At 47.1% G+C, this 15398-nt stretch overlaps 1 protein-coding gene across 1 annotated transcript; it reads right to left on the bottom strand.

Annotated features, from left to right (window-relative positions):
• Positions 1–235: 235 nt before the first annotated feature.
• On the bottom strand, positions 236–15050 carry hh (hedgehog signaling protein). Its single transcript, XM_017162082.3, has 3 exons — positions 13677–15050; positions 5078–5339; positions 236–1430 (listed from the first exon to the last, which is right to left on the bottom strand). The coding sequence occupies exons 1-3, from the start codon at positions 14154–14156 to the stop codon at positions 736–738; spliced, it is 1437 nt and encodes a 478-aa protein (XP_017017571.1). The 5' UTR covers positions 14157–15050; the 3' UTR covers positions 236–735.
• Positions 15051–15398: the final 348 nt, after the last annotated feature.

Here is a 15398-nt window from a genome sequence, read left to right as displayed (position 1 = left end):
TTGAGACTACAACCAAACGTTTTTTCGATAACTTTTGGAGTTTGTCCTCAATGCCGTCTGGTCACACTGAAACACTTATGGAACGTCCATAATACTAGCGTTGCCGTACTGAACGGGGGTGGGCAGCCCTTCGAGGCGCTGCCATACATGGCGGTTATATTTCAAATATTTGAAACTCAAAATGAAATGTCTATGTTTCTTAAAAAAACCCATAAAAAAGAAAAGATACCAACACTTATCAAACAATTTCATTATATTTCTTTTAAATATTAAGTATAAATACGCAGTTAACTAATTTAAGTATTATATACACAATTACAATAAAGTATTCAGTCACTATAATGCTTCTTCTATATACAAAGTACGATATATATTTATATCCAATGGCTCGAACTCGCCGCCGCACATTAATAAATTATGCAATTCAATTCCATTATAATATACAGTAACAGTCGTCTGTGGTCTTCGGAGTTTGCTGCTCGAATAAAGGATCTGCGCCGAGGATTGCCTACTTACAGCTAATATGTTTGCGCGAGCGTTATTTTGATTTCCTGCTCGCTTTCTATCTGCATTCTCGATTTTTCTGTGGGTGGGTGTGTGTTGTGTGTGTTAAATAAATAGTATCAATTGTTAAAACCATATTCAACATTGAAGTACATCGATCGTTAGGCATATACATAACTACAATATATAATACAATTAGGGCGCCCCCGCAGGAGTGCTGGGTCACTATCCTCAATCATGGCGCCAACTCTGCGGCAGCACGTAGTCCTTGACCTTGTACAGGGCGTTGGCATACCAGTGGATGCCGTTCTGTCGCTCCGCCTGCGACACATCCTTTGATGTGTCCTTCGCCTTGGCTGGAGAGCTGCGCAGCTGCTCCTTGGCGGGCAGCCATGCCTCCAGCGTGGAGAGGAATCGCATGGGAGCCAGGCCCCAGTGGGCCAGAGACTGGCTGTTGATCACTGCGTAGCAGCTGGCTGCCACCGAGTTTACCACAATCGTGCCCTCGCGGGTTAGTGGAGCGACCACGCCTTTGCTGCGCACGCTGCCCACTTGGATGACGCGCTGAGGCTTCAGTTCGCCAGTGGCCGCATCCCGGACCAGAACATGGTTTTGCTCCTCAACGCGATCCGCAAAGACGAAGGCCAGCTGCTGGCGATCCGGCTGCCACACGCTCACCAGATGCGCCGGCGTCACCGTCAGCACCGCTCCGCCGTCCGTGTGGAGCTGCACGAAATTCTGCATCTGTTCGAGGTTACGGTCCATGAAGAGGATCACCTCGCTAAACACGGGCTGTCCATTGGCGGCCATGCTCAGGACGCGGTCTCCGATAGAGAGCTCGCCGAGCGGCTTCTGGACGCCGCTCTCCAGCAGGGCCGTGCTCTCGGGAGTGAAGCAGCCGTGCACATGGGAGCTGATGGAAGAATCTGTAAGTAGAAAATGAAATGATTAGAGATGTTTAATTAATTTTATAAATTACAGTAAATACTACAATTTAATACATATAATATATTGTACATTGATCTTAAAAGTAGCTAAAGTTTTCCAAACTCTGATAAAAATTTTAAGCGAAATAGTTTGCCTTTTCAAATACTTTGCTTTGCGGTCTAGTACAAACAATATATGGTAATATCTGCTTTCAGATACTGCACCCTTGCTTTGGAGAAGGCCGCCCAGGTAATGGCATTAGTTTGCTAATCTAATTTGGCGTTAAGCATCCAATTGCCAAACCCAACAAGTCAAAAAGGTTTTCACGGATCCTGGGCAGGGCCGTTGCAGCCCGAAGTGAAACAATGGGCGTCCCGAAGGCCTGAAATGACTGAAAGGACTGCCTTTTGCGGATAGCCAACAAGCCAGGAACATAATGCGATCGGAGCACAGAGAGATCGGAGATCCGAGATCGCAGATCAACAATCTGGCATATCAATAACATGCGGCAGTCGTGTTTTTGTTTCGGCTTGCACAAAAACTGTGATCTTGTTTGCCCCGCAAGATTAGCCGTGGGATCAGCCCCGTAGCCCAAGCCGGGCCAGAGCTCGAACTCGAGCTCGAGCCAAAGCGGCTTACCGAGCGGTCGGTCCCGAGGAGGAGGTGAGCTGGCAAAAGGGGATAGGCCAGGTAGCAGTTCGTGGTTTGTTTTCCCAACCTTTTGGCAACCTGTTCGCAATTACCGAACATGCTGCAACCCACCGAACAATGATCAAAGTGCAGTCCTATTAATCATCATTAATGGGTATTGGGTTACAAGCAGCAGCTAGCGGGCCACCCAGATGGCTCTGGAAAAATCGGGCATGGGCATGGGCATAGGCACCATCTTAGAACTTTCTCTGGAGCTGGAGCACACACATATTTCACACCCGAAGCGCCGCTGCTGTTGCTCCTCCTTCTGCCCTCCGCTGCTTGTAAAATTCAAATTAAAAATTCCAGACCAAAGGCGACCACTAACCGCGCGCTTTATTATAATGAGTGGCCATAAAGTGGCCTTGTTGTGGTGGCTGCTGCCGCCGCTGTTGCACCGAAATTCCAAAGAAAATGCACCTACTCGATGGCCAGCCCGAAATTCCCATTGATGCATTTGGTAAACACAGACAGGCGGACACACAAAAGTGTAGAAACAATAAAAATCGGATTAAATACATATGGCCAGAGCGGTCTATAAAACCCATAATCGATGGGGACGGGAGCCGGGCCCCGAAAGAACAGTAGACGACGGCCAAAACTCCGGTGAGAGACAAAAGGCGCGGGCAGGCAGAGGAAGCGCGGTAGTAACAAGAAAAATTGGTGTGAAATCTACCTTCCCAAAACAGAGACAGAGACGGAGACAGAAGAACCAACTGGAGTCACAAAAGTAAAATAAAAAAAAAAAAAAACAACAAAACACAAAAAACGAGAGGGACACGAGAAACGAGAAAAATCTCAGGCCTCGTAGTCGACGTCGTCGTCGTCGGCGGTGAGTGGAAAGTGAGGAACTTGAAGGGTCATAAATTAATAAACCATTAAAGTGGTTAAAATTATCGTTATTTTATCTTTGTTGTGAAGACTAAACTGATAAATTATTACAAAACAGAGGACAGCCGCTCGACCACTTGTTGTTGTTGTCGTTGTTGGCTTGGTGACTGATCGTTTGGACAGCATTAACATGAACATGCAACAGCAACAACACACGCTTGGGGGGGCTTTAATGCGCGCGCGCGACACACCGGCAACAACAACAATAGCGGCAGCAGCAACATTGGAAAGAAGAAAAAAAAAAATTAGTGTCGACAAAAAGGTTTACAGCCATTACTCTTCGTCGGTTGTTGTTGTTGCTGCTGCTGGTGCCGCCGCTGCTGTTTAGGCTCGAAACGAAAGACTTAGGCAGCGAACGCGGGGCGCAGCGAATGCTGTGCCAAAACTGTCATAAGCCCGTGGTTTATGTGCAGCGGCCTATCAGCAATCAATCGCTTGGTAATTTATTGATAGCCCGCCGGCGCAACACCAACACATGGTCGGTTACCGGGGACCGAGGACCACACACATGGCAGGATGGACATGGACCGATGGCCTGCCTATGTTGTCCTGGATGCCACTTGTTCGCTTTGTCGGTTGACCTTTTGATTTCGAGCGGAGAGATGGAAAGCGGAGAGGCACAGGATGACAGCAGGATCCAGGATCAAAGTCGGGCGGCTCCTTTCATAAGCAATTAGAATCAATGAGCAAGGACACTCGGTGCGGATCGGTTCGGTTCGACTGCCTGCGATGTGTGTCCTTTGTCCTGCCGTAATCTTTATGGGCCGCCACCAAAAGTCACAATATTGTGACTCGACTGCGTGTGTGGGAAAGGGGCGTGGCATGATGTAATTGTAGATGGAAATTAAATGAACAACTGACAGCAGTCGCACCCAAAGTGCGAGACTCTTGTCCCTGTGTGGGAAATCGCTCGCTCTGTGCCATCTCTGTGCTGTGGCATTAAAACTTGAAAGGGAAATCCCTCCGCGCCGCCGCCGCCGTAAAGAAATGGCAGAGATGGCCGACCGGGAAGAGAAAGAGCAAATCTTGGCAAGAAAACTTAATTGTCTTGGCCCGTTTTGGTTGGCTGACTGACTGGTACCGGGGCCAAAGCATTTTCTTCTCGGTCTTTGGGGCAGTTTCGTTATGTTTCGGGGAAAACTGGTTGCTGGCCATAATGGCAGCTCAAGCAGCTCGGCCTGCTCACGGATACACACTAGCAAGCGGCCTTAACTGATGATGCTAACTTGCTGGCTGGCCGTCCGTTCGGTATCAGTGTTTTTTTCAATTAGGCCCGCGCTCAGGTCTTAGCCCGGCATTTAATTCATCTTTGCCTGTTGCCTGTTGCCTGCTGCCTGTTGCCTGCTGTTGCTGCCGCTGCCTGAGAAACGCTTTGGGTGTCGTATCATCAATTCGTTTAATTTGACAGGCGCAAACCTAAACATGTCAAAACACAGCCAGCCAGCAAGCCAGTTCCCGCCTCTGGAGCCGGGTTTTGGGTCCCGGCCGAGTCCGGTTTTCGACATTGTTGCCTGCCTGCCTGCATGCGTCTCTGCCTTTTTGGCTTTCGACTGCAGCCGTGGCCAATTCGGTGGATCGGATGCGAAGTGCAGGGCGAGAGGCAAAAATTTGCCAACGCCTGTCAGCTTAGCGATCGCCAGTACGGAACATGCGAAATTACGCTTGTTAGTGTCACTTCTGGCTAACTGCCTAGGCCCACCCATCACCTATCGCCCAGCATCCCATCCAGCACCCCATCCGCCTCACATCATGCACTGCTTATAACTCTCTGCAGTTCAACAAAGTTCAAAGTACAGACATTAAAGTTCTAAGTTTTAAAGGGAAATATATAAATTGTTTGAAATATTTTTACATTTACAATAAAATGTAAATATGTAAGAACATAACTTTAGTTTAATCATATCAGAACTAAATATGTAGCTGATTTTTCTTTCCTTATGATTTTACTTTCTTATCTTTCCCTAAAACTTCATAGTTTTTCTTTCAAAATTAAACTCATAATCGCATCGCTTAAATATATTAAGTACCCCGTTCCCACAATTAAGTTAGTGATGTGGACAATTACCTGACTTCACGGAGCAATAGATGTGACGCCGGCTGACGTAGGAGACCCAGTCGAAACCGGCCTCCACGGCAAGGCGGGCCAGCATACCATACTTGGCTTGGTCCCGATCCGAGGTGGCAATGGTTACGGCCCGGCCCTCGTAGTGCAGCGACTCCTGGCCATGCTGATAATCCTCGTCCCAGCTCTCGGTGACCAGCAGGCGGACGCCCGGCCACTCGTTCATCACGGAGTAGGCCAGCACGTTCAGCTTCTCCTTGCAGCGCTGGAAAAGAGGAACAGAACGGAGATGGGGTCAATTAGGCATTGTTAATAGCCAGACGCCATGTTTAATTCACGCACCACGCACCGCACACGGCCGAGCGGGATGGATATAGTGCTGTGCGAGTGTACGTGTGTGTGCGCTAAGGGGCGTGGCATGCGGGCGTTCATTTCGGTGGCCCAAAGGGCCCAAACGCGTTCATTTCGTTTCAGTTCTTCGTTTCGGTTTGGTACGGGGGAAGCCACTTTAGTGCCTTGGCAAGGTGTTTTATAACTTTGGTCAGCTGTTTGTAATGAATATTAAGCTTGTAATATATAGTTGTGATCAGTATTATGAGATACAATTTAAATTAGATTATTTTTATTTAAGAAAACTGATTTGGAAAGGTGAAGTATATATCTTGAAGCAATCAAGGAAAGAATCATAACTTAAAACCGGTTTAGGGTCTTGAATTTCATCAAAATTTAACTTTTGGTTAAAAAGCTGAGACATATATTGGAGATTATTTATAAATTTATTGTTGAGATATTTTTAAAATTAATTTGAATACATAAAATATTAAATATATATTAGGATATCATTTCTATCCATTAAATTATTTTATGTAAACTATAAAAGTATATAAACATCGACTTCCCTCTCCACTTGTCTTATTTACCTATCCATTCCCCCCAACCTGCGCCCCGTGAGTCTGCCTTTTTTCGTCGAGGTGCTTTCGGCTGAGCCGCATCCTTTGAACCTGTTGCTGCAACCTCAACAAACAGTTGAGCGTGTTTGCGCAGTTCCCTTTTGGCCAAAGGCTTATTTGCCCATGCTTATGCTCAGTTCAAACACTGACCCTACCCTACCTTACCCGCCACGCTGACCCTAACCCACGGATCACGGATAAATGCCGGGATCGTACCTTTTATTTTCTCCCTTTTTTCCCTCTTTGTTTTTCCTGTCGATAATATGAAAATGCTTACGCTTTGTTTGCCAATGTGGTGGGTGCTGCTCGCTCATTCCCATTCCCCGTCCGTCTGTCCGCGTTTGTCGGCTCGTTTCCATTTGATTTTTTAGCTCTAGCCCGGGAGAAATGCCAGTCGAGCAGAAAAGGATTCGAACAAGTCTATGCAAATATTTGGGATACAAAATAACCAAAGAAAAAAGAGAAAAAACCAAGAGAGATCCATGGTATCTTTTGGATTGAGCTCGGCACTGGCCGCAAAATCAATTATCAACGGACAGGCGACGGTGACAGGATGTTGCCTTTGTGTGCAAACAGAATTCGGGGCCCGTTGCTGGCGTAAAATCAATTTGCGGCCAGAGGTCCTTTTTAACAAACCACAGCGATCGGTTCTGCCTTTTCGGGCTTATGTTTTGATGAGGTGTGGATCTGTATCGGAATTGGACTGGTAGTCTGGCTGTGTTTGCTATTATTTGGCTAAAACAAACGGTCGAATTTGTCACACACAGCGCAACATCCGCAACTGTGGCAAATCGAGATCGTAGCGAGGTGGCAGCCGCTCGCCGCATTCCGGGAAGAGTTCAATGATATTTGCCAGGCCGCTGCAACTTTGCTTTATTAAAAGGCTTAACCAGTCGAGAGTTGAGAGCCGAGAGCCGAGCCGTGCTAATGAGCTCAAAAGCGTAACGCCAAACAGTCAACGGCAAACAGAAACAGAAACAGAGGTTGCCTCGGGATATGGTAGATGTGGCATGGAACTGGTTGGGGAAAGACAAACGCTTTTGTCTTAAGCACTGCCAACGATGTTTACCCAACATGCTAATGCATTGAGCTCGAATTCGAATCGATGCGCTGGACGCGCAATGAACAAACAACGGCCGGCTCAGATCTCGGATCTGGGATCTCGCAGGTTCCATGGCAAATCCCCGATCCCATATCCCAGATCCCAGATCCATGAGGAACGCCAACGTTTGCCGACGGGTGCGTAAGGTAAACATTTACGGATACCAAACGCAGCGGCGTCGGCGGCCCAAAAAGATGGCTAAATAATGTGTGTGCCTTGTAAGTGGCCGTTAGACAACAGCGTCAAGTGTAAATAAGCCCGTGCCTGGATCGGAAAACCCAGTTCCCCCAACCCACTACCAATACCAATGCCAATACTAATACCAATCCCCAGCCCCCTGCCCCATCCCGGCAACCCACAAAAGCTGCATTAATTAGACATTCAACAAGGTGTGAACTTTGCCCAGCCATTACCCCGAAATGGGGAAAATCAGAGACTGAGATGCGGCCACGCCCCATTGTGTTTACACGGCGAACGGCTGCATTTGATTTCCTACAGCTTTCCACCTCGATCGTGGCTATTTCGGGGCTTTATTTTATTCCGCCATTCGCTTGATGCGTTTTTAATTGCCACGACTGCAGTTTTATTGATTTAAATTGTCTGGCTGGCTGCCAATTTGACGCTTTTAATGGTCGGGGCGAAATTATTATGGCACGAAGATTATTAGGCACTCATCATCATTAGGCCAAGTTGAGCTGGCTATTAGCCGGCTCACCCAGAGCCCAGAGTTACCGGGCTTTGTTTGTTTTGGCCCCCTCTTATTCCATGCCACGACATCCCCATCCCTGCGGACGGACGAGAGGGTCTCGGATTACTGGTGCCCCAGGAACACCGACGATTAGGAAACGACACAATTTAACGACATAATTCAAGTGCGCATTAAGTTACTGGCTGCCAGGTTGCCAGGGGAGTCACCCCTTTCATTTTTTTCTCCTTCAGATGCACGTGCTCTATGGTGTAAGCAGATATGGCATATCCTTTGATTCCCGGCACTGATTGCGATCGCAGAGGAAGCGAAAACTTACAACTGAGGAAGCGACACAGGATATATGCAGTCGAAAAAAAGCAGAGAAACGCTGAGGAAATCACGTCACCCACCCGGCACACATGGCCAGTATACACACACACGATATGTGTGTCAACAGCCTGGAGGATGGGGTTGCTGCTTCCAGGCCAGAGTGGGGAGTGAGGAACCGAGGTGGGCCACTTGAGGGGCCTTGGCTCTTTTGGCAGCCACTTAGGTGGCAACGCCTCCGAGATAGAGAGATACAGATCGAGATCCGTCAGCGGGCCGCCGCCCTGTGTGGCCCACTCGAGCACTGATTTCCTTACTTAATTGGCAAACGGGGAGCAGGGACTCCACAGATGCCGATCCCTGATGGATTCAAGTGCAGGGCCAATGCCAATCCGCCGTCGCTCCACCACTGTTTATTTGGGTTGCAAATCTATTCACAGCTCTTCATTAGAATTAGCGGCGGTCTTTGATTGTTTACGCTGCGCTGGCAGCGCAATTATTACAGCGCAAAAATCAGAAATCGAAGTTTTAATTAATCGGAAACGCTCTGCCGGGGGGAAGGGGTGTGCGGAATGTGACTGTGTTTACGGAATCTCTGAAAGATGGGGGTCCGAAGTCTGCTCCTGTCTGTTTGTTTGCGCTTTTTGTTTCGAATATAAATGGCAATGAATTATAAAAGGGGCAACCTTTATTGGATTAATGGATATGGAGACGGCGATGGAGTTGAAATTGAGGAGTCTCCGCTAATTGATTTTTCCCACTTTGTTAAATACAGAAAGATGAAAGCCTAATTTCACATAAATTTCGATTTGGAAACTTCATAATTCTGCTATATCTATAGTAAAGTATTCCCCCGTAAATCGTTACAATAGGCATTTATTAGCATTTTGCAACGCATTACAGTTGCTCGTAAATCTCGCGTCAAATAAATGTCCATAAAGGGAAGGCGTCATTTTATTGTTATTAATTAAACGCTATTAATTTGCAGAAATCGTAAATTAAATCTCAGCTGTGGCCTATTGCCTCACCTGCCCCGTCGTCTGCCTGCCACTGCCGCATTTAATGTCCCCCCGGCGATCAGCAAAAGTCATTTGGAGGAGGCAGCAGGTAAGAGCTGGAGCCCGGGTCTTAAATGATAAGCGCCATAATCCCTGATGTGTGATTAACTTTGATGATGAGTTATGAGCCGCACATTGGCACTGATGGGCTCCGGGGTACGGTATGGGTTGGAGTTAGGGCTTGGGGTTTGGGGTTTGGGGATCCAAACACACACACCGATGACTTGCAGGAATCGAGAGAGACAAGACGAGACGAGACGAGAGCCATGTGAAATGTGAGTCACTCGCCCAGCAGTAATGTGATAGCCGCGACGCGATCTCTGATCGCGATCTCCTCTGCCTCCGCGGCGCAAGTTCATAAAAGTTTTATGCAAATAAAGCAAACGCTAAGGAGGCAGCAAAAGAGCCACAGCCAGAGCGAATATCGATGGCATTTTGGGCCAACAAATCCTTGAACATTCGCGCTTGAGTGCCCTCGTAAAAGTATCAAATTGATTAATAATAATATAAAAGCATCGCGCACAAAGGCAAAACAAACATTGCGACTGCGAATCCAGCAGGGACACTCTCGGTCTTGGGTTCTGGGATCTCGCATCTCAGATCTCGCATCTCTGGGGCATTTGGCGATTTGTCCACTTTGCCTGACTGATGTTTGTTTGATAAGTTTGATTACTTTGTTGGCCGCAGGAATGTTCCCACGAGAGAGGCTGATGTTTTGCTTATCGCAGCATTTGACGTGATTTGATTTGATTTTGGCAAGGGCAACCGAAAAAAAAGAAAAACAGAGAAGCTGGAGCCGTGACATCATTCAGTGGAGATGCTCGCATCTCCCCCCGACCAAGCATCTCACTTTTTGTCATAATAGGATCAATTTTTGAGTCATAATGTTCTATTAAAATGCCTGGGCTGTGGGCTTACTTTGATTTGATTTGACTTGATTTGATGGTGATGTCGATGTGCATGTCTGGGGATGTGGGGACCAAGAGGACTGAGAAATGAACACTGAAAACCAAAGACTGAGGACCGAAAGACTGGGAACTGGCACTGGGACTGCATGCATGTCAATAATCATATCGGATTACCCATTGGCTTTGCCCTCAGCCCCATTGTTGCTACAATTTATGAAATTTTAGAACTTATGCTGCGGCTTTTGACGCATTCTTTTGTCCGTTTGTCCGCCGCTCCTTTGTCCGTCAGTGCCTCAGTCCATCTGTCCGCTGCGGTTTCTGCCTCCGCCTGGCTGTCTAATCCCGAGGCATTCTCGGGTACTCGAGAGAGGCGTGCTCCCTAGTCACATTACCTGTAATCACCTGGTGAAGGTGGCAATCAGCAATGACTTGTCATAAGCTCTGGCATTTTACGGCGTTTTTCCAATTCGTTCGGTGGCATATTTTGGGCATTTTGCAATTTGTTTATGCAACTGAAACTGCAACACGGCACCCACACAGTCAGGGACATGCAGTTAGCTGGCCGTTTTCGAGCGTTTTAATGGCCAAAACGAATTGTTTACCAACAGAAATTCACGCACAGCGGACAGTAAGTCACTCGGCCAGATATATCCAAATCGCAATCCGCAGCCGGGCCACATAAAATGCGATTTAGTTGCGCTGCTGGTCGCAGATTCCCCCGGCACCGGACTCCTTCGCTCTCTGTGAATTCTCTACGGAACGCTGCTCAATGTCACCGCTCAATGACAGGGCTCTTCGGTAGCTAAACAGCGCGTTGTAAATATTTGCCGGGCAACAAACAGGATTTTTATGGGCCCGGTTGTCCTTGGTCATTTAGTCAAATGCCGGTAAGACCTTGGCCAGGCTTTGACTCTCGTCCTTGGGCGGGACAATTGCCGGTGTCACTGCGGCGATTCGGCTGCCGTGCATGCAACTGTTAATTGTTTGCCAGTTTCTGGAAAGACTGCGATACCGGGGTACCCTGATTGCATATCAAATTCAAGGTGACCATTTATTAGAGCCCCGATGGGCGCGTGGCAGTTGCCAAAGGCAATTTGGGCAGAGTGTTTTGTAAGTGAAATGCTAGCTGGCCCACAGCTGTTTTGGAAAAATGATTCATCCCATGATGATTTGCTCAAGTACAGTGGAGATCCTTAACTATTTCTGGAATCGCCGTCGTAAATAGATTATAAATCTATAAAGCGAAAGTCATTATATATACCCCGAGTGTTATATTATAATCCTAAATCAACTTATATTATTTGGCAGGCGCTCGTAATCAGCCATCTGATAGTTCTGATTATAGACCTCTTGTTCAAGAGCCATATTGCTCCAAATCGTGGCCAAGGGAACTGGAAGTCTCCCATAAACTTTTAATGGCCAATGGTTTATGGAGCTAATCAATAACAACGTTATTTTTAACACCTAGTCAGCACTTAAAATTTCATTAAAATAACAATATTTGCCGCGATAAGCGGCTGTGTATATAAGAAGTGTGCCTCAATGTCAGACCTCTTTTACGAAGGCCTGACTGTGCGGAGCCCCGATTGAACGGCAATGCAGCCGCCAAACACAGTTGGCTAATTGAAAAGGCTGCTGTCGACGGAATTAAGCACTTGTTTTACCGCGGTTTTGCACTTTGGAAACCCAACTACCCTGGCGAATTGCCCCCTCTTCACTTTCACTGGCCACCCCTCATGTTGGGCGATAAGATATTGCCTTAGCTGGTGTCTTAACACACATTCTGCGTTCGAGATATACCCCAAGCAGCGACCTATAGGTGTCTCTATACACTGAAATTAATTTCTAGAACTTTCCTAAATATATTTATAATAAAAATATATAATTTGTGAAAATGAAAAGTATGCAAACATGGTACAAAGTACGAAAAAGTTATAAAATTTAGATTTTTAAGACTGTTTTTCTCCCTGTATACATGTGTACATATGTAGCTCGTGATGTTGGCAAATACAGAAACACTAGGCGTATCTTGTACTACATATGTAGCTGGTATTGTATTGGCGAACGGCTACTACTTGGCTGCAGGCTGCTTATCAGACAAACGCCGGCGATAAGCGCAAATGCTCGCGTGCCTTGCTTGGGGCGCAGACAGGTGGACGCAGGGGTTTGTGGTGGTGGACTCCACCGGAGCCGGCACTTAATCCCCTCGCGCTCGATACCCTGTTTGTTGTTCAGCGCGAAATCGAAAACGCATTTGCCGTGCGAATGTGTCGAGTATTTGCGATGATGATCCCCGGATCGATTGGACTTGGGCTGGAGCTCGAGCTCGAGGTGATTGAACGCACACTCGTATTTGTTTGGATTAAATGTCCCGGGCAGCTTTATGGCTTAGTTCGGTGGAATTCGCCGCTATCTGCTGTTAAAACCCTTGGCTTTCGAGTATCGGGCTTCCTGTTATTTGGCACTGGCGAAATAAGTGCAGTCGGTTGGGCCGATAAGATGCATAATTAATCATAATTTGCCAATGGTCAAACTAATGCGATATTTACTTCTTGCTTTTATTGCTCGCACCGAGTCCGGTCGCCGGAGTCCATAAAGATTCGAAAATAGCCAATGCGAGTCGATGATTGGCATATTTCCGAACCCACACTCCGCCACGTACCTGTTATCAGTGGGCATCGAGTGGCGCAATCTCGTGCCATCGGGCGATCCCCGATAGCGGCCGGACTGCCTGGGATTAGCACTCGCTAATATGACAATTGAATTTGTGTTCACGGGGTGGCAAAAGTTGGGGGCAGTGCGCAATGAGCCGGGAATTAGCCTAGCTCCGGAACGGAACCAAGCAGTCTATCTGCCGATTGGGCACGGGACATAAATCTATAGCTTTATGATGTCTGCAAGGCAGCCAAAAATGATTCACTTTACTTGTAGATTATTAAATTCCGATACGAAGAAGTCTATGAAATACTCAACTACTTGGAGTTTTTCATTGTGGAATTTTATATGAATAAATTTATATATTTATATGAATTAATGATTCACTTTACTTTTTGATTATTAAATTCCGATACGAAAAAGTCTAAGTAATACTATGAATTTTTCATTTTAAAATTTTATATGAATAATATATTCTTGCTTAATTCCAATATAACATATTCAAAGTAATTCAAATGGGAATTTTAAATGAATAATATTTTGTTTGTGGGAAATATTTATTCTAATATTTCACTGTTTCAAGTCATGATTTATACTTTTTATATCACATTGAATTCACATTATATTTCACCACTAATATCTTTATTATTTTCCTACATGACGTTGCTAGACAGCACAGTTATTTTCCTAATAGTAACCCAGAGATATGGTCGGAATTTGGACTGCAAAAATAATGGTCATTCCATGGCCGATAGACAACTTAGTCATTTTCATGTTAAAAGTCAGACTATGATCTGATTTTTATTGATGGAAATGTTAGTCGTGTCACCGATAGGAAACACTTGAAATGAAAACATGCCGAATTGATGACCAATTACTGAGATACGATACTGATTAAATTCTTTGCAACTCACCTTGCTCATCAAGCGATCCGCTCCGGTGCCCTCCTCGTCGCGGAACAGGATATCCCGATTGTAGTTTGGCACCAGGTCCTTGAACTTGGGCGAATCCCGCCGGATCTCGCCTTCGAGAGGCCCGGAGGCGCCGTTTTGGTACTCGGAGAGATTGGGAATGGTCTGTTTGAGCACCAGCGGGTAGAGGTTACGCTCCCGGCGACGGCCCAGACCTCGGCCAGGACCGCAGCTGTGGGCCGGCGTAAAGCTCAGCGGCAGAACGAGGAGCAGGACAGCCAGCAGAGTGGTCAGCCTGCTGGCGCAACGCTGCGTATGCGCAATGTGGCGCATATTCTGCGATTCGGGAGCCGGGGAGCTGCTGCTGCTGCTGGTGCTGCAGTCGGAACTGGAGTCGGAGCTGGAACTGTGGCATTTGGCGTCTAGCGAGAGACAGGTGACACTGGCGGCACTGGCCCAAGGCACACAGTCGCTGTTATCCATGATTGGTATGTGTTTGGATTTGATTTAATGGGATTGGCTTGGATTGGCTTGCTGTTTGCTGTTTCTCTCGCTTAATTTTCTATTTGGTTGTTTAGCACTTCACTTTTGGCACACTGAGACACTGCGGCACGCTTTCATTAACGATTTCTTCGGCACGGTACGGCGGAGTCCTAACTCAGCTCAGGCAGCTAGCTCTCGGATCGGACAACCGTTGCGCTCGCACTGTGATTGACAAATGACATTTCCGAGCTGAGTATCTGTGAGCTGCGAGCTGTGAGTACGAGTACGAGTGCGGATACGAAAAGGCACACGAAGGCGAGTGCGGCAGCGAGAGGGTGCTTGCCTCCATGGGCTCTCGTCTGCTAGGCCTCTGCTCACGCACACTTGTGCGCCTCTATTCAGCCGAGTTCACTCTCGCTGCGGCTGTGTGAGTGGAGTGCTTCATTGGTATTCAGCCGATCGCTTCGGGTGTTCATTTATGTTCATTTATGCTGCGCACGAGAGAGAACGGGACAACCGTACAACCGAGCAGACACGCACACACAGGCGCACTGGAGACCCGTTCCCAAGTATGGGTGTCTTCGGGTATCTTTTGGTGTGCTATGTACTCCTCGCCTCCACCAGATGTTGAGATGGTAGTGTATGCTGGGTCCGTGTGGCGATGCCAATTGGATGCACTGGTGTGCGTCAGCCGAGAGGCATCCTCGGCTGCAATTTCTCTTAACACTTGCACTACTCGACTCTTGTGGCTTGTTAGCCGCTCCTGTCCCTGCTCCTCCTCCTACTCCTGCTGCTGCTGCTGCCTTCCTCCGCTCATTGTTCACTTTTTTCCGTTGCCTTTCTTCGGTTTTGTTGTTCGTTTCGCTTTATTGCTTGTAAATTAATAATGTTCCGGTTTTTTGTGTATTGTGCGGCTCCTTGGCAGCCGTACATAAGCCACCTTTACCGCATATATATGTACATATATACATGGTAAGTGGAGTATATGGGTTCCAGAGCCGCCTGTATTACAGCATTTTGCGGCCAACTTCCGTTTGAGAAGTTTCTGGAGGAGTCGCGGCGGGTCAGGGACTCCCCATCGCAATCCACTGGAATTTCCAGCACTAAAGCTAGTGTTATATGACAGCACTCACATCGCTTAATGACTCATTAATGTCGCACTCGGAAGTCGGTTAGATATTGGCAATCTTCAGATTAGATATGGCCACGGGAAGAGCGAATTATTGTTGCAATCGAACAGCA

The sequence above is a fragment of the Drosophila kikkawai genome, chromosome 3R (assembly GCF_030179895.1).
Source record: "Drosophila kikkawai strain 14028-0561.14 chromosome 3R, DkikHiC1v2, whole genome shotgun sequence".
Taxonomy (NCBI): domain Eukaryota; kingdom Metazoa; phylum Arthropoda; class Insecta; order Diptera; family Drosophilidae; genus Drosophila; species Drosophila kikkawai.
The sequence above is the reverse complement of the archived record's forward strand: the minus strand, read 5'-3'. Positions and strand labels throughout refer to the sequence as shown.